The 20634-nt window shown below is 38.1% G+C and overlaps 1 protein-coding gene across 17 annotated transcripts in view; it reads left to right on the forward strand.

Moving 5' to 3' along the window:
• Positions 1–20634, forward strand: part of ARB2A (ARB2 cotranscriptional regulator A) — a 493797-nt gene that overhangs the window by 328877 nt on the left and 144286 nt on the right. For 15 of the 17 annotated variants that reach the window (XM_001137302.7, XM_063810257.1, XM_063810253.1 and 12 more), the window contains one exon: positions 6806–6890. In XM_001137302.7, the coding sequence (XP_001137302.1) occupies positions 6806–6890 (85 nt within the window). Of the gene's footprint in view, positions 1–1094; positions 1348–6805; positions 6891–10200; positions 10230–20634 lie in introns of those variants that run through there. The other 2 variants (XM_063810250.1, XM_063810254.1) reach the window with 2 other exon arrangements.

The raw sequence follows: 20634 nt of genomic DNA on the forward strand, positions 1-20634 counted from the left end.
TCATTTCAAAAATCAGAATATATTAATCTGTGTAGCTTCCATCTAATTGACTAGACAGCAGTTGAACTCATCATAATTTAATCAAGCCTGCCATTAATTTCTTTGCAAGCATAGCTTTTGTAAAATTTATAAAATTTTATAAATGCCCTAGTTCTTGGATAGTTCTCTCAGTTCCCTCAATTAAGCCTTAGGGAAGCAATTTGAAGAGTTTTGTATTTTGACCTATCAAAATTGAAATCCCAGCTCAATCACTTATATAACTTTGTAGTTTTAAGCAAGTTATTTTATCTCTTTGAGATTCAATTTTCTCATCTGTAAACTATAATACCTACCTTGCAAACATGTTGGAAAATAACGTATGTAAAGAAATAGCACAGTTCTTGGCACTTTAAAAAAGTTCGGTAAGTTATAGCTGTTGTTGTTACAGTCTCACTCCCAAATAATATAAAACACATAAACTGTATTCATCTTTTGTTTTTATGAATGGTTTGCCTATTCAAAATATCTTACAAAGGGAAACGGGGTGACATACTGGAAGTAATTCAGAACAAGCATATGGGAGAACTAAATTTTGATAATGACTCTGGCTAGGTAAATCAGTAATTAAGAATCTAGCATATACCAGCTAATTTGCTAAGATTTATAATCCTGGAAAAGCCACTTCATCTTTTTGGGTCTGTTTCATAATTGAATTGGAAACAATAATTCCTATTCCATCTACTTCATGAAATATTGTGAGAACCAAAGGTGATAAGGATGAAAGCTCTTTGAAAAGCAAATGGTACTATATAAAGAAATGAGATGTGTTATCATTGAAAACACTGTAATATCTCAGAGATTTAAATTATTAGATCATGCCTGATGGAGCTTTGAAATTACCCCTATTCAGTGATCTTCTCCGAAAAGAGAACAAAAAGAGAGACTGTAAAAGCGTATGACAGGTATCCTTGTAGGAACCTACCTAAATGTGTGACCTCTTGTAGAGAAGATTACAGTGTGGGTTGGCAAGATAAGAGTCCAGTGTTTCCAAACTCTCAGGATGAAACTTCCTCCCCTTTTCTTTCTCCTTTCTTATTTCCTATCCCCTCTGCAAGACTCCTTGAAATAACGAAGAGAAACAAACCTGGATTACAGGAAAGGGCTGTTGTCTTAAGCATGGGTGTTGGAAAGTTTTTTGTTTTGTAAGTATGTTTAAGTATGTTTAAATTAATGTGATACATGTAAGTGGCCAATAAACATATGAAAAAATGCTCGACATCACTAATCATCAGAGAAATGCAAATTAAAACCAAAATGAGATACCATCTCACACCAATCAGAATGGCTACTATTTAAAAAAAAAAAAAACAGATGTTGGCAAGGAAAAGGGGATTCATATACACTGTTGGTGGGAATGTAAATTAGTACAGCCTCTGTGGAAAACAGTATGGAGATTTCTCAAAGAGCTAAAGATAGAAGTACTATTTGATCCAGCAGTGTCACTACTAGGTATCTACCCGAAGCAAAATAAGTCATTTTACCAAAAAGACATCTATACTGGTATGTTTATCGCAGTGCTATTCATGATAGCAAAGTCTTGGAATCAACCTAAGCATCCATCAAAGGATGACTGGATAAAGAAAATGTGGTACATATCTAAATATATGTATATAGATATATATACTGTGGAATACTACTCAGCCATAGAAATGAATGAAATTATATCTTACAGCAACATGGATGGAACTGGAGGCCATTATCTTAACTGAAATCACTCAGAAACAGAAAGTCAAATACCACATGTTCTCACTTCTAAGTGGGAGCTAAACTATGGGTACATATGGACATACAAAGTAGAATAATAGACATTGGAGACTCCAAAAGGTGGAAGGTGGAAGATGAAGGATGAGAACTTACCTATTGAGTACGATGTACACTATTTGGGTGACAGTTACACTAAAAGCCCAGACTTTACTACTATGCAGTATATCCATGTAATAAAAATGCACTTGAAACCCCTAAATCTATAAAAATAAGAAAGGATGTGATAAAGTTACTGATGTTATGTATCCATTTTATAAAAAGCTAATTTTTAAACCTACCAATTTAGCACACAGAACAAAAGTTAAGTAATATATTATTGTATTACTTGTGTAATTTCTAAATATTAGTAACAGTTTCCTTTAAAGAAAGAAGGTCAGGCCAGGCGTGGTGGCTCACACCTGTAATCCCAACACGTTGGGAGGCCAAGGCAGGTGGATCATCTGAGGTCAAGGGTTCAATCCAGCCTGGACAACATGGTGAAACCTCGTCTCTACTGAAGATACAAAAATTAGCCAGGCGTGGTGGCAGGCGCCCGTAATCCCAGCTACTCAAGAGGCTGAGGCAGGAGAATCACTTGAACCCAGGAGGTGGAGGTTGCAGTGAGCTGAGATCATGCCATTGCACTCCTGCCTGGCCAACAGAGCAGAAGCTCCAAAAGAAAGAAGGAGAGAAAGAGAGGGAGGGGAGGGGAGGGGAGGAGATGGGAGAAAGAGAGAAAGAGAAAGAAAGGTCAAAGAGTAGTATACTTTGAGCAATTACTCCAAGTGAAACCTATCCTGAACTAAAAGACCACGCATAGATGCTAAGCCAGCCTCTTGAGGAGAGAGAGGTAAAAGGTAAATGAAGGCAGCTCCTGAATTACTTCTTACTTCAAACCCCAGGACTGTCTAGGCTGAGTGGGCAAATGTTTCCCAACATACCCCTGGCCTCTGAAATTCTCCAGCCACACCAGATGTGCGCCTCTACATAATAGTTGTGAACCCTTCCTATCACCATTCAACTCTGAGTGTAGGGCTTTAGAAACTTGACCTAGTGAACCATAGTTGTATTTGTCCGAGGACACAAAACCTTTCACATTAAAAATCAGCCTTTAAAGCAATGGCGATTTACAACTCAGACAAATGCAATAAAAATGAATAAAAATCAAGCCTCAACCAAGGTAGTAAGCATCTCCAAATACCTCCAGACACCTTGCACAGGAATAGCTACTACCTGCTTTTCTCTTTAAATATAATATACTAAATTGTAATGTTTTTATTTAAAAAAAAATATTTCAAACCTACTCTGAAATATTGTTGACCCTTGGTTCAAATGTCAAAGGGAATCACTCAGCACTGGGGCCTGTAGGCATTTCTAATCCATATCAATAGCTCCCCAAATTTTGGATGTTACAAAAAGGAAAATGTACAACCACAAAAATCTATAGGATCATCATTTTAGGGTAAAAAAATGTTTAAACTGAAAACACTTAGCTTTAAGAAATACTTTCTACATTACCTATTTTTCTCTTTTTCCTTCAGACCCAGAGAAACATTAGTAATGCGATCCGTCCCTATCTGCCCGCCCTGGCCAAGGACTTCTTTCTCTATGCTTGTTTGTTAGGGGAGGCTGCATCTGAGACTCAAGCATGGCGCTATTGGTACCTTGAGTTCAACATACCTTGTTGCCTATTCAGGGGACCTGAGAATAAATCTCAGGGGCTGCTAACCCTGTCCAGCATGTTTTGAATTTAGATAGGGCTTTCCTAGTGGGCTGCCTGCATCACTACTCGGAACACTTTGGTAGTGTTCATCTCAACTAAAAATTGGGATGGGGACAAACGGGGGCCTTGAAAAAAGGGATACGTAAGTATTAGAAAAGCACCAAAAGACACTTGACTTCTAAACTATAGTAACACATTTCAGAATAGGGAGTTAGATTTGATAAAATAAAATTTCAGACAGATTGAATTTAGATATAATAGCTGTATGTCTTTCTTTGCATATGTTTATTTTATTTCATTATGCTCTATCATATAGCAAACATTTAACTTGTTTTGCCCTTTTTTCTATATACTTTTTGGGGTAAAAATGCCACATGCCCCTGCACGCGCGCGCGCGCACACACACACACACACACACACACGCACACACACTCTGAAATGACCATATCAAATCTGTATAGTTCTGCACAGGTACTTGGTCATTGCAGAGAACTTTTGGACATACTCACTTTAATTATAGGATGTTAAACTTCTGTCCAGTTTTTATGAGAGATCAAAGCCTTAAACATGTAGCTAGATAAAAACTGAAATTTTACAAACATAAAATGTTAACTTATATTTTGCTTTAAGTGTTTGAGTTAAAGGTGAGCTGAGCAAACTGGACAAAAGTTCATTTTGTTCAGCTTTTTAAAGTAACAATTTAGAAAATGATTAATCCTCTGCATACTGTAATGTGCCATCACTTATATTAATACTAGAAAATCCTATAAGACATAGTTTTACATATGTGAAGTGTAGGTGAGCAGTAGGAAGACCGACATATCACCTGGTTAATAGCTGACTTTCTTCAGATTTGGAGGTACTAGTTGGATGAATAATAATTAAAATACATACAGTACCTAATCGCTGCCTGTCTGTCGGTAGTGCTAATTGCTGTCATTGAAAAGACTGAATTGTTTAAAAAAAAGAGAGAGAAAGAGAAAGTCATTCTTCATTGAAGCTATCTCCCTGTATCATTGGGAGCCTATTTTTAGTACCTATAGAAGTCATGATTTTTGAATTTATTAGGGGCTGTGATGAATGATAAAACAAATCATCCATTTACATATCTTGACACTGCTTTGGAGAATACTTATTTCTTACAAGCAAGTGTCACATTGTATATAAAAGCTGGCTAATTGTGTGCTAATCTTCTGCATTATCTAGAACTCTCTGATGTGGTATTCTATCAATGGTAATATTAATTTTACTTATTTCAAATGTATGAAATATCTTCTAAAACCCTATTTCTTTTATAGTTTCTACTCTTACATTGTGTAATTTTGCATTCAACTGCTAATTAAGATTAGGAGAGCACATTATAGAATATGTATCCATTTTAAACCATCAAGCTTTTGTAATGCATGAAAAATACTAATATTTTATCCATTTTAAATGTAACAAGAGAGAAAGTATTTAAGAACATTACTAGATGTTATGTTTGTTTTCATGGTTTTTTTTCCTACACAGTTCAATAGTTTCATTGATCTACTGTTTCTTACAAAAATCTGCCATGCTTTGTGAACTTCACTTTCTAATCTCATACAGCAACCCTTCCTTTATGTTATTCCTGCTCTCCCTGGTCCCAGAACAGTAGGGTTGCCTTGACAAATCTATTCAAAAGCCATTCCTCGGCCTTTATTGGTGAGGACTGGGGCCTTTGAAATTCTCTCCTCACTGCAACACAGCTGACATCTTCTTCCAGACAGAATGAATTAAGGAAATACAATAAGACACTTGATCTACCAGTCAAGGATCTTTCCACAGTGAGGACGGATTCCATGGTGCACAACCAGGGAAGCAAGCATCTAAAAATACACAATACATGCTTGTTTACCAGAATAGCAATCAGCGATTTTGGCAAAATGATTGATGGGATGATTTCTCTAAAAAAAAAATCTGTCTGGAAATTCATTGTGTGTGTGAGAGTGTGTATGTGTGTGTGAGAGAGCGTGTATGTGTGTGTGTGTTGAGACATTTTTTAGAAACCATATGATGATAATCACATATTTTTAGCCAGACTTCAAATACAGACTTAAAATGTATAAAAGGAATATAGATTATTTTATTTATCTGAATTGTAAATCGTTACCTTACATCGTTACTATTAAAAATTACCTAATTTTTAATATTGGAGGCTTTGTGTCCATATACACACAGCTACAACTCACCAGATGGTGATTTATTATTATTATTATTATACTTTAAGTTTTAGGGTACATGTGCACAATGTGCAGGTTAGTTACATATGTATACATGTGACATGCTGGTGTGCCGCACCCACTAACTCATCATCTAGCATTAGGTATATCTCCCAATGCTATCCCTGCCCCCTCCCCCCACCCCACAACAGTCCCCCGAGTGTGATGTTCCCCTTCCTGTGTCCATGTTCTTTACAACTATTTTGATACAGCCTTCATTAAAGCAGGTCAAAGTAAAAATTTAAAAATAGTATTTTTATATGGGTCAGATTTTGAGGAGTAAATACAAAATTCATTTCTTGTGGTATTACACAAAGAATATAGTTTGAAAATTGGCTATTCTTTCTTGAATATTCACATTAATATTTATTTTAATCTGAAAGTCAAAAATGGATACTTTTTTATTTTCCGTTAATTATAGTACCTTTATTTGTTTACTGCTTGGCCATCTAAACTTCACTTGGAAATATATTGCATCATGGTTCATGGAAGGTTACATGTCATCTATTTTATTTATTTATTTTTTGAGACGGGGTCTCCCTCTGTCACCCAGGCTGGAGTGCAATGGCACGCTCTCAGCTCACTGCAACCTCTGCCTCCTGGGTTCAAGCCATTCTTCTGCCTCAGCCTCCCAAGTAACTGGGACTACAGGCATGCACCACCACGCCAGGCTAATTTTTGTATTTTTAGTAGAGAAGGAGTTTCACCATGTTGGCCACGCTGGTCTGGAACTCCTGACCTCAAGTGATCTGCCCACCTCGGCCTCCCAAAGTGCTGGGATTTCAGGTGGGAGCTACCACGCCCTGCCCTTACATGTCATCTTAATATCAGCACAGATGATTTGCTGAATTGTAAAACGAACAAACAAAAGGACCCTTTTCAGAGTCATGTTAATTATGAATAATTACTGACTGTTTACATAAGAAAAAAATGTTAAGTGTATGGAAAATAAATTGAATACACTCTAGTGGTTGATTTTATAGGATAAATTAAACTCTCCCTAAAAATTCCATCTTGGCTTAAATTGTATCTCAACAATATTGTCTCTATTACATTGCAGAACTGTTGTAATTGGGTCTCTAGCTCAGAACCATTAGACACATCAGTGGAGTCCATGCTACCTGATTGCCCCCGGGTCTCAGCAGGTATGTGTTTGATGAGAGATATATGATTGCTGTTGTTTTTCAGGGTGAAGAATATGCTAATGAAATATAGAATTCTGTTTTGTGAATTAGTTTGTTTTTATCTTTGAGTTGTTGGATGAATTATTGGTAATGTTATGCATGGGTAGAATCCACTATCACATATTTGTTAAGTAGCTTAAAATGCTTACCAACAAACTCAGTAAGATGAATAGGTGAAACAATTCAAGAGTAGTATAGACAACTGCTGTTGAAGCTTAGAGAGATAAGACATACATATATGAATACCTAAACAACAAGGATTGGGCAGACATACAAGATCTTTCATAGGATATTGTCTCTGAGTTCCAACTCAATGATGTGACAGGCAGTCAAGGATGTTGTGTGTCCTAGAGACCTTAGAAAAAAATACTTCATGCAAAGATTTTAGTTGGTTCTTGTGTTAGATAGACTCTGGACTGTGGGAAAACATGCAAGATGGCATCCTGTGCAAAGGAGACAGAGCAATTTAAGGAGCAACAGCAGGAATGGATCTGAAGATGTTCACAGGGAACAAAGGCAAGACTGGACTGCCTATTGAAAGGGAAGAGGTGAAGAGATGAGCAGGTTAGGAGCAGTTGGGCTCTAGGAAGTTTAAGGATAGCACTGATTTCCAGCCTAAAGGCTTTGTATTTGAGTCACTAGGTAAGAAGAGAGAGTGACATTTGTTAGCTTTCTGGTTTTGACTTTCACAGTTCTCAGCCAAGTGAGCAGTGGCATCTCGTTATAACTGATAGCAGAAATGGGTTTGCTGTGGCCATGGGTACTGGAGAATGGGTAAAAGTTTGGAACACAAACTACTTTATGTTAACAATCACAAGTGATAGCTAATCACTGAGTACTTAAAGTTGAAAATATGTGTACATATTTGAAGAAAATAATTTGGAGAATAGTTCAGATTCTAGGTATAGAACTATTGTTATAATTAAACGTCACTGTCATTAATACCTAAACTTCAACTGAGCTTCACTATCATTACAGCTGAATTTTATAAGTCTATAAGCCAGGGTTCAACCACAGAGACAGAACCACTAGAAGATGTATATGCTACTATACACACACACAGAGACAGACATATACACACATATACTCATGCACATATGTATATATGTGTGTTCCTAAATATTATACAATTGATTTTCATTATTTATGCTAGTTATATAATGTGAAGTCACTGAAAACACTGAAATAGCAAATAATCATTGCTCCTAGATGAAATACAAGGCCAGGTTCCTGTGAGCTTCTGGTCACATTTTTGTCAGCCAATCAATATGTAAACTTTGTTTATGTGTGTTTCTGTTTAATGACACCTTATTTAATATATATTGTTGATTCATTAACATTGAGCTCATGGCCAGCAGCACTGTAACTCAGGCCTGAATGAAGCTAACACATATTTTCTCCATAAGACATATCACAGCCTTCTTGTGCTTAGCAACACTTCACAGCACTTCAGCACTACATTTGGGGGCTATTGTAAACAGTGAAACCAAAAAAAAGGCACAAAAATAGAAAAATGTGGCACTAAATAGTCTATAAAAAGGATACTTGTTTACAATGTAAGAACTGAAACAAGAAGGCAGAGCATTACCTTGTTCAACCTTAATTAAGAATGGATGACTCAAATTTTTCACCATTCTGCCCATGAGTAGCACTTTTAATTTCCTCAAGAATTTTTCCTTTGCATTCACTACTTGGCTAACTGTTTAGTGCAAGAAGCCTAAATTTCAGCCCATCTTGGCTTTTGACACGCATGTCATCCTAAGCGGAATCATTTTTAGCTTTTGATTTAAAGTGAGAGATATGCAACTCTTCCTTTCATCTGAATTCTTGAAGGCCGTTGGAGAGTTAGTCATTGGCCTCATTTCAATATTACTGTGTTTCAAGGAACAGGGAGGCCCCAGGAGAGGGATAGGGACAGGAGAACTGCTCAGTTGGTGGTGCAGTCAGAACACCTTTATCAATTAAGTTCACCGTCTTCTATGGGTACAGTTTGTGGCACCTCAAAACAATTACAGTAGTAACATTCAAGATGACTGATCAAGGCCGAGTGTGGTGGCTCATACCTGTAATTCCAGTACTTTGGGAGGCCAAGGTAAGAGGATTGTTCAGAGCCAGGAGTTTGATACCAGCCCAGGCTACAAAGCAAGACCTTGTCTGTCTCTCCAAAAAAATTTTTTAGTATTAGCCAAGTATGGTGGTGCACACCTACAGTCCCAGCTATTCAGGAGGCTGAGGCAAGAGGATCACGTGGGCCTAAGAGTTCAAAGCTACAGTGAGCCAGTGAGCTATGATTGTACTACTGTACCCCAACTTAGAAGACAGAACAAGACCCCATCTCTAATCACAGATTACCATAACATATGGTAATCATGGAAAAGTTTATTAGCACAGGGAGACACAAAGTGAGCACATGCTGTTGGAAAAATGGCTCCTATAGACTTGCTTGATGCAGTGTTGCCAGAAAACTTGAATTGGTTAAAAAAAAAATCAGTATCTGTGAAGTGCAGTAAACTGAAGCACAATAAAATGAGGTGTGCTTTGTTCTCAGCAAGCACTATAGTTGGTCAAGACTCTTTGCCTGGTGAAATGATCCACACTTTCATTCTCGAAGAGTTTGGGCCATTAGCGTCCTGCCTGAATTAGGTGATCATAGTATGCTATTGACTTTAGTTACAGAAACTACTTACAGGTACTCTGGAGCATTTCCTGCATTGCAGAGATATTACTTATTACCCATTGTGTAGTAGCAACTACGTTTTCCTTTGGAAATCAGGATTTATCACCCATCCAGTATAGTGCTCCCATCCAGTACATCCATGTCCTGTTGATTCAGTGGCATAAGGAGACCAAAGTGGCAACATTGCAGTCTCAACTTCCAGTTCTAAGGAATTATTATTATGTCACCTAATGGAAACATATCTCCTTTTTGGAACTAAGACCTTTAGACCAGCAGAGTCTGAAGTAATGGGCATGGGAAGCAAGACCTCTACTAGTGGATCACTAAAGTTAGAGGGAAAAGAAGGCAGTCCCATATCTATGCCTTTATTCCCAGAATTGGGGCAAATAGCAACATATATTAAATGCTGATTTAGAGAAAAGTCCATATTTGGAGGATATTGTCCAGCCACACAAGGTGTTGTCACCTAGCAGTCACAGCTGAGTCTTCAAAAGGTCATTCCAGCATTCTGTCAAGCCTGCTGCTTAAGGATAATGGGGAACGTGGTAAGAGCAGTGAATGATGGCAGACCTCAGGCTCTCTCTTGTCCTCTAGCTTGCTCACTGTGATGGAAACCAGCTGCCAGGTTGTAAGCTGCCCTGTGGAGAGGCCCACATGGCAAGGAACTGGTATATCAGGCCAAAAGCCAGGGAGGACCTGAGGTCCACCGACAGCCATGTGAGTGACCTTGGAAGAAGGTTCTCCCCCAGTTGAGCTCTTTGAGATGACTGCAACCCCAGCCAACACCTTGATTGTAGTCTTGTGAGAAACCCTGAGCTAATATCACTCAACTGTGTTCAGATTTCTGACCCACAAAAACTGTGAGATGATAAATGTATATTGTTTTAAGCTGCCAAATTTTGGGGTTATTTGTTCCACAGCAGTAGATAATTAATGCAACAGGCTTAAACTTCTTTTTTTTTTAATTTTTTTATTTTATTATTATTATACTTTAAGTTTTAGGGTACATGTGCACAATGTGCAAGTTACTTACATATGTATACATGTGCCATGCTGGTGTGCTGCACCCATAAACTCATCATTTAGCATTAGGCATATCTCCTAAAGCTATCCCTCCCCGCTCCCCCCACCCCACAACAGTCCCCAGAGTGTGTTGTTCCCCTTCCTGTGTCCATGTGTTCTCATTGTTCAATTCCCACCTATGAGTGAGAATATGCGGTGTTTGGTTTTTTGTTCTTGCGATAGTTTACTGAGAATGATGATTTCCAATTTCATCCATGTCCCTACAAAGGACATGAACTCATCATTTTTTATGGCTGCATAGTATTCCATGGTGTATATGTGCCACATTTTCTTAATCCAGTCTATCATTGTTGGACATTTGGGTTGGTTCCAAGTCTTTGCTATTGTGAATAGTGCCGCAGTAAACATACGTGTGCATGTGTCTTTATAGCAGCATGATTTATAGTCCTTTTGGTATATACCCAGTAATGGGATGGCTGGGTCAAATGGTATTTCTAGCTCTAGATCCCTGAGGAATCACCACACTGACTTCCACAATGGTTGAACTAGTTTACAGTCCCAACAACAGTGTAAAAGTGTTCCTATTTCTCCACATCCTCTCCAGCACCTGTTGTTTCCTGACTTTTTAATGATCACCATTCTAACTGGTATGAGATGGTATCCCATTGTGGTTTTCATTTGCATTTCTCTGATGGCCAGTGATGATGAGCATTTTTTCATGTGTTTTTTGGCTGCATAAATGTCTTCTTTTGAGAAGTGTCTGTTCATATCCTTCGCCCACTTTTTGATGGGGTTGTCTGTTTTTCTCTTGTAAATTTGTTTGAGTTCATTATAGATTCTGGATATTAGCCCTTTGTCAGATGAGTAGGTTGCAAAAATTTTCTCCCATTTTGTAGGTTGCCTGTTCACTCTGATGGTAGTTTCTTTTGCTATGCAGAAGCTCTTTAGTTTGATTAGATCCCACTTGTCAATTTTGGCTTTTGTTGCCATTGCTTTTGGTGTTTTAGACATGAAGTCCTTGCCCATGCTTATGTCCTGAATGGTATTGCCTAGGTTTTCTTCTAGGGTTTTTATGGTTTTAGTCTTTAACATTTAAGTCTTTAATCCATCTTGAATTAATTTTTGTATAAGGTGTAAGGAAGGGATCCAGTTTTAGCTTTCTACATATGGCTAGCCAGTTTTCCCAGCACCATTTATTAAATAGGGAATCCTTTCCCCATTGCTTGTTTTTCTCAGGTTTGTCAAAGATCAGATAGTTGTAGATATGTGGCGTTATTTCTGAGGGCTCTGTTCTGTTTCATTGATCTGTTTCTCTGTTTTGATACCAGTACCATGCTGTTTTGGTTAGTGTAGCCTTGTAGTATAGTTTGAAGTCAGGTAGTGTGATGCCTCCAGCTTTGTTTTTTTTGGCTTAGGATTAACTTGGCGATGTGGGCTCTTTTTTGGTTCCATATGAACTTTAAAGTAGTTTTTTCCAATTCTGTGAAGAAAGTCATTGGTAGCTCGATGGGGATGGCATTGAATCTATAAATTACCTTGGGCAGTATGGCCACTTTCATGATATTGATTCTTCCTACCCATGAGCATGGAATGTTCTTCCATTTGTTTGTATCTTCTTTTATTTCATTGAGCAGTGGTTTGTAGTTCTCCTTGAAGAGGTCCTTCACATCCCTTGTAAGTTGGATTCCTAGGTATTTTATTCTCTTTGAAGCAATTGTGAATGGGAGTTCACTCATGATTTGGCTCTGTGTCTGTTATTGGTGTATAAGAATGCTTGTGATTTTTGTACATTGATTTTGTATCCTGAGACTTTGCTGAAGTTGCTTATCAGCTTAAGGAGATTTTGGGCTGAGACAATGGGGTTTTCTAGATATAGAATCATGTCATCTGCAAACAGGGACAATTTGACTTCCTCTTTTCCTAATTGAATACCCTTTATTTCCTTCTGCCTAATTGCCCTGGCCAGAACTTCCAACACTATGTTGAATAGGAGTGGTGAGAGGGGGCATCCCTGTCTTGTGCCAGTTTTCCAAGGGAATGCTTCCAGTTTTTGTCCATTCAGTATGATATTGGCTGTGGGTTTGTCATAGATAGCTCTTATTATTTTGAGATATGTCCCATCAATACCTAATTTATTGAGAGTTTTTAGCATGAAGAGTTGTTGAATTTTGTCCAGGCTTAAACTTCAACTCAGGTGGTTGCACAGCAGGTGGTTGCACAGCCTGAGTAAAAACAACCTTAACCTTTTATTGAGACTAAAGCCTTGTAAGGCTCATCTTAGCCCTGATACCTTCGGATTTAAGAGCATCTATTTCTAAAGATGCACTAAAATGCTCATTGAAGACAATTTGTTCCTACCCTTGCTCCCCTACTAACTGATTAGACTTTGCTGTATAATTCATCAGAAAGAAGATATTAAATTACTTTATCATACTTGATCTTATACTAAGTCACCTTTATTATTCAGCACTCCTCTGACCATTTTTTTCCTTAAAACAGAACTTGCTACTGAGTGTAACTTTTCATTCCCTGTGGGATTTTGTTCTAACAAATTTGGCCTAAATCAGAAGGAAATTGTACCTACATTCCCCAGCACATATCCATTTATCACTAAAGTATTTATTGACATTTACTGTGTTCCAGGCACTGTTCTGGAAGCTGGAGACATAGCAGTGAACAAGAGCTCATCATGACCATCTTGTTCTCCATAATTTTAAAAAAGAATGAATTGCTTTCTGGGCCTGTGCTAGCGAAAAGGTTCTTCCTTTAGAAGCTGGCATCCACATTAGGTTGCATCAAATAAGAAGAGAGTTAGGACCAGCACCCCCAGCATTTCCTATACCTACTTACAAAAACTTACCACTTCTTCAGCCTGACTTACTGCTTTCCCTCAGAGTCCATAAAAAATGTTGAACAAGATTAATTGTTCAACATTAATTGATTGAGATGATGGCAGGAAATTCAAATAGAAACAACCAAAGGTTGATGAAGTACCTTTGAAACGCCGGAATTTCTCTGATCAATAATTTCTGTTATAGGTAATTTAAAATGTTAATATTATTTGAAGATTTCAACATGTGTACTGACCACAAATTAGTAATGGATCTTCAGGCTGTATATTCAATTTAATGAAGTGTTTTTTCCAGCTTGCTAAATTGTAAAGTTTTTTTTTCTTGTTATAATATGCTTTGATCTTTTGACTAAAAGTTTCACAGTGATAGCAGTGAAATTGCCTATAAACATACACACTTATTTAATACTGTAGTTTTTCCTTTATAACTAGATTTGCTTCCCATTACAAAAAAGTAAGTGTTGTTCATAATAATTTCATTTTATGAATGTTACTTACCCGTTTATATATAATTTAAAAGCAGATATAAAATTTAAAATTTTAACTTAAAATATCACGGTATGTTTAGCATAGTTATATTGTTTTTGTTTTTCCTTTTTTTTTAGTTTTATTTTAGCAGAGACATGGTCTCACACTGGTGCCCAAGATGGCCTTGTTGTTCATTATTAACATGTAGGGAGGGCCAAGCATAGTGGCTCATACCTGTACTCTCAGCATTTTGGGAGGCCAAAGCTCAAGGATCATTTGAGGCTAGGAGTTTGAGACCAGCCTGGATGACATAGCAAGACCTCATCTCCACTAAATAAATGTTTTTAATTAGCCAGGCATGGTGGCGTGAGCCTGTAGTCCTCGCTACTTGGGTGGCTGAGGTGGGAGGATTGCCTAAACCCAGGAGTTCAAGGCTGCAGTGAGCTGTGATCTTACCACTGCATTCCAGATATATCTCCACCATCCACTAAATACATATATATACACACACACACACACACACAGTATATATGTATATATAGTGTATAAATGTATACGCTATATATAGTGTATATATATGTATGTATATATACTATATATAGCACATACTTTTATATACATATATATATATATAGTGGATATTTAAGGGGTCTTGCCTCTATGTCAGGTGACTGGTTTCCCACTTCCTTTTATTTATAGTGTTTTCTTTTGTTGTTGGCTTCTAAAGACCGATTCTGTTTTTTTTTTTCCCATAGGTTATTGAGGTACAGGTAGTATTTGGTTACATGAGTGAGTTCTTTAGTGGTGATTAGTGAGATTTTGGTGCACCCATCACCTGAGCAGTATACACTGCACCATATTTGTAGTATTTTATCCCTTGCACCACTCCCACTCTTCCCCCCAAGTCCCCAAAGTCCATTATATCATTCTTATGCTATTACGTCCTCATACCTTAGCTCCCACATATCAGTGAGAACATATGATACTTGGTTTTCCATTCCTGAGTTACTTCACTTGGAATAATAGTCTCCAATCTCATCCAGGTTGCTGCAAATGCTGTTAATTCATTCCTTTTTTTTTTTTTTTTTAAGATGGAGTCTCGCTCTGTTGCCCGGGCTGGAGTGCAATGGCGTGATCTCGGCTCACTGCAAGCTCCGCCTCCCGAGTTCAGGCCATTCTCCTGCCTCAGCCTCCCGAGTAGCTGGGACTACAGGTGCCCGCCACCACGCTCAGCTAATTTTTTGTATTTTTAGTAGAGACGGGGTTTTGCCGTGTTAGCCAGGATGGTCTCCATCTCCTGACCTCGTGATCCACCCATCTCGGCCTCCCAAAGTCCTGGGATTACAGACGTGAGCCAACGTGCCCGGCCTAATTCATTCCTTTTTATGGCTGAGTAGTATTCCATTGTATGTATATATATATACACACCACAGTTTCTTAACTCGTTGATTTATGGGCATTTGGGTTGGTTCCACGATTTTGCAATTGTCAGTTGTGCTACTTAAACGTGTGTGCAACTATCTTTTTCATATAATGACTTCTTTTCCTCTGGGTAGATACCCAGGAGTGGGATTCCTGGATCAAATGGTAGTTCTACTTTTAGTTCTTTAAGGAATCTCCACATTGTTTTCCATAGTGGCTGTACATTCCCACCAGCAGTGTAGAAGTGCTCCCTCATCACCACATCCACACCAACACCTACTGTTTTTTAATTTTTGTATTATGGCCGTTCTTGCAGGAGTAAGGTGATACCACATTGTGGTTTTGATTTGCATTTCCCTGATAATTAGTGATATTGAGCATTTTCTCATATGTTTGTTGGCCATTTGTATATCTTCTTTTGAGAATTGTCTATTCATATCCTTAGCCCCCTTGTTGATGGGATTTTTTCTTTATTATACTTTAAGTTTTAAGGTACATGTGCACAACGTGCAGGTTAGTTACATGTGTATACATGTGCCATGTTGGTGTGCTGCACCCAGTAACTCGTCATTTAACATTAGATATATCTCCAAATGCTATCCCTCCCCCCTCCCCCCACCCCACAACAGGCCCCGGTGTGTGATGTTCCCCTTCCTGTGTCCATGTGTTCTCATTGTTCAATTCCCACCTATGAGTGAGAACATGCGGTGTTTGGTTTTTTGTCCTTGCGAGAGTTTGCTGAGAATAATGGTTTCCATCTTCATCCATGTCCCTACAAAGGACATGAACTCATCCTGTTTTATGGCTGCATGGTATTCCATGGTGTATATGTGCCACATTTTCTTAATCCAGTCTATCATTGTTGGACATTTGGGTTGGTTCCAAGTCTTTGCTATTGTGAATAGTGCTGCAGTAAACATACCCGTGCATGTGTCTTTATAGCAACATGATTTATAATCCTTTGGGTATATCCCCAGTAATGAGATGGCTGGGTCAAATGGTATTTCTAGTTCTAGATCCCTGAGGAATTGCCACACTCACTTCCACAATGGTTAAACTAGTTTACAGTCCCACCAACAGTGTAAAAGTGTTCCTATTTCTCCACATCCTCTCCAGCACCTGTTGTTTCCTGACTTTTTAAGGATTGCCATTCTAACTGGTGTAAGATGGTATCTCATTGTGGTTTTGATTTGCATTTCTCTGATGGCCAGTGATGATGAGCATTTTTTCATGTGTCTTTTGGCTGCATAAATGTCTTCTTTTGAGAAGTTCCTGTTCATATCCTTTGCCCACTTATTGATGGGGTTGTTTGTTTTTTTTCTTGTAAATTTGTTGGAGTTCATTGTAGATTCTGGATATTAGCCCTTTGTCAGATGAGTGGATTGCAAAACTTTTCTTCCATTTTGTAGGTTGCCTGTTGACTCTGATGGTAGTTTCTTTTGCTGTGCAGAAGCTCTTTAGTTTAATGAGATCCCATTTGTCGATTTTGGCTTTTGTTGCCATTGCTTTTGGTGTTTTAGACATGAAGTCCTTGCCCATGCCTATGTCCTGAATGGTATTGCCTAGGTTTTCTTCTAGGATTTTTATGGTTTTGAGTCTAACATTTAAGTCTTTAATGCATCTTGAATTAATTTTTGTATAAGGTGTAAGGAATGGATCCAATTTCAGCTTTCTGCATATGGCTAGCCAGTTTTCCCAGCACTATTAATTAAATAGGGAATCCTTTCCCCATTGCTTGTTTTTCTCAGGTTTGTCAAAGATCAGATGGTTGTAGATATGCAGCATTATTTCTGAGGGCTCTGTTGTGTTCCATTGGTCTATATCTTTGTTTTGGTACCAGTACCATGCTGTTTTGGTTACCATAGCCTTGTAGTGTAGTTTGAAGTCAGGTAGCGTGATGTCTCCAGCTTTGTTCTTTTGGCTTAGGATTAACTTGGCAATGTGGGCTCTTTTTTGGTTCCATATGAACTTTAAAGTAGTTTTTTCCAATTCTAGTTGTTGGTAGCTTGATGGGGATGGCATTGAATCTATAAATTACCTTGGGCTGTATGGCCATTTTCATGATGTTGATTCTTCCTATCCATGAGCATGGAATGTTCTTCCATTTGTTTGTATCCTCTTTTATTTCATTGAGCAGTGGTTTGTAGTTCTCCTTGAAGAGGTCCTTCACATCCCTTGCAAGTTGGATTCCTAGGTATTTTATTCTCTTTGAAGCAATTGTGAATGGGAGTTCACTCATGATTTGGCTGTTTGTCTGTTATTGGTGTATAAGAATGTTTGTGATTTTTGCACATTGATTTTCTATCCTGAGACTTTGCTGAAGTTGCCTATCAGCTTAAGGAGATTTTGGGCTGAGACAATGGGGTTTTCTAGATATACAATCATGTCATCTGCAAACAGGGACAATTTGACTTCCTCTTTTCCTAATTGAATACCCTTTATTTCCTTCTCCTGCCTAATTGCCCTGGCCAGAACTTCCAACACTATGTGGAATAGGAGTGGTGAGAGAGGGCATCCCTGTCTTGTGCCAGTTTTCCAAGGGAATGCTTCCAGTTTTTGCCCATTCAGTATGATATTGGCTGTGGGTTTGTCATATATAGCTCTTATTATTTTAAGATATGTCCCATCAATACCTAATTTATTGAGAGTTTTTAGCGTGAAGGGTTGTTGAATTTTGTCAAAGGCCTTTTCTGCATCTATTGAAATAATCACATGGTTTTTGTTTTTGGTTCTGTGTATGTGCTGGATTATGTTTATTGATTTACGTATGTTGAACCAGCCTTGCATCCCAGGAATGAAGCCCACTTGATCATGCTGGATAAGCTTTTTGATGTGCTGCTGGATTCATTTTGCCAGTATTTTATTGAGGATTTTTGCATCGATGTTCATCAGGGTATTGGTCTAAAATTCTCTTTTTTTGTTGTGTCTCTGCCAGGCTTTGGTATCAGGATGATGCTGGCCTCATAAAATGAGTTAGGGAGGATTCCCTCTTTTTCTATTGATTGGAATAGTTTCAGAAGGAATGGTATCAGCTCCTGTTTGTACCTCTTGTAGAGTTTGGCTGTGAATCTGTCTGGTCCTGGACTTTTTTTCGTTGGTAGGCTATTACTGCCTCAATTTCAGGACCTATTATTGGTCTATTCAGAGATTCAACTTCTTCCTGGTTTATTCTTGGGAGGGTGTATGTGTCAAAGAATTTATCCATTTCTTCTAGATTTTCTAGTTTATTTGCATAGAGGTGTTTATAGTATTCTCTGATGGTAGTTTGTATTTCTGTGGGATCGGTGGTGATATCCCCTTTATCATTTTTTATTGCGTCTATTTGATTCTTCTCTCTTTCCTTCTTTGTTAGTCTTGCTCTAGCGGTCAATCAATTTTGTTGATCTTTTCAAAAAACCAGCTCCTGGATTCATTAATTTTTTGAAGGGTTTTTTGTGTCTCTATTTACTTCAGTTCTGCTCTGATTTTAGTTATTTCTTGCCTTCTGTTAGTTTTTGAATGTGTTTGCTCTTGCTTCTCTAGTTCTTTTAATTGTGATATTAGGGTGTCAATTTTAGATCTTGCCTGCTTTCTCTTGTGGGCATTTATTGCTATAAATTTCCCTCTACACACTGCTTTGAATGTGTCCCAGAGATTCTGACATGTTGTGTCTTTGTTCTCTTTGGTTTCAAAGAACATCTTTATTTCTGCCTTCATTTCGTTATGTACCCAGTAGTCATTCAGGAGCAGGTTGTTCAGTTTCCATGTAGTTGAGCAGTTTTGAGTGAGTTTCTTAATCCTGAGTTCTAGTTTGATTGCACTGTGGTCTGAGAGACAGTTTGTTATAATTTCTGTTCTTTTACATTTGCTGAGGAGAGCTTTACTTCCAACTATGTGGTCAATTTTGGAATAGGTGTGCTGTGGTGCTGAAAAAAATGTATATTCTCTTGATTTGGGGTGGAGAGTTCTGTAGATGTCTATTAGGTCTGCTTGTTGCAGAGCTGAGTTCAATTCCTGGGTATCCTTGTTAACTTTCTGTCTCGTTGATCTGTCTAATGTTGACAGTGGGGTGTTAAAGTCTCCCATTATTATTGTGTGGGCGTCTTAAGTCTCTTTGTAGGTCTCTAAGGACTTGCTTTATGAATCTGGGTGCTCCTGTATTCAGTGCATATATATTTAGGATAGTTAGTGCTTCTTGTTGAATTGATCCCTTTACAATTATGTAATGGCCTTCTTTGTCTCTTTTGATCTTAGTTGGTTTAAAGTCTGTTTTATCAGAGACTAGGATTGCAACCCCTGCCTTTTTTTGTTTTCCATTTGCTTGGTAGATCTTCCTCCATCCCTTTATTTTGAACCTATGTGTGTCTCTGCTTGTGAGATGGGTTTCCTGAATACAGCACAGTGATGGGTCTTGACTCTTTATCCAGTTTGCCAGTCTGTGTCTTTTAGTTGGAGCATTTAGCCCATTTGCATTTAAGGTTAATATTGTTATGTGTGAATTTGATCCTGTCATTATGATGTTAGCTGGTTATTTTGCTCGTTAGTTGATGCAGTTTCTTCCTAGTCTCGATGGTCTTTACAATTTGGCATGTTTTTGCAGTGGCTGGTACTGGTTGTTCCTTTCCATGTTTAGTGCTTCCTTCATGAGCTCTTTTAGGGCAGGTGGTGACAAAATCACTCAGCATTTGCTTGTGTGTAAAGGAGTTTATTTCTCCTTCACTTATGAAGCTTAGTTTGGCTGGATATTAAATTCTGGGTTGAAAATTCTTTTCTTTAAGAATGTTGAATATTGGCCCCCACTCTCTTCTGGCTTGTAGAGTTTCTGCCAAGAGATCAGCTGTTAGTCTGATGGGCTTCCCTTTGTGGGTAACCCAACCTTTCTCTCTGGCTGCCCTTAACATTTTTTCCTTCATTTCAACTTTGGTGAATCTGACAGTTATGTGTCTTGGAGTTGCTCTTCTCGAGGAGTATCTTTGTGGAGTTCTCTGTATTTCCTGAATTTGAATGTTGGCCTGCCTTGCTAGATTGGGGAATTTCTCTTGGATAATATCCCGCAGAGTGTTTTCCAACTGGGTTCCATTCTCCCCGTCAGTTTCAGGTACACCAATCAGATGTAGATTTGGTCTTTTCACATAGTCCCATATTTCTTGGAGGTTTTGTTCATTTCTTTTTACTCTTTTGTCTCTAAACTTCTCTTGCTTCATTTCATTCATTTGATCTTCCATCACTGATACCCTTTCTTCCAGTTGATCGAATTGACTACTGAGGCTTGTGCATTCGTCACG

Source organism: Pan troglodytes, chromosome 4 (genome assembly GCF_028858775.2).
Source record: "Pan troglodytes isolate AG18354 chromosome 4, NHGRI_mPanTro3-v2.0_pri, whole genome shotgun sequence".
Lineage (NCBI taxonomy): Eukaryota > Metazoa > Chordata > Mammalia > Primates > Hominidae > Pan > Pan troglodytes.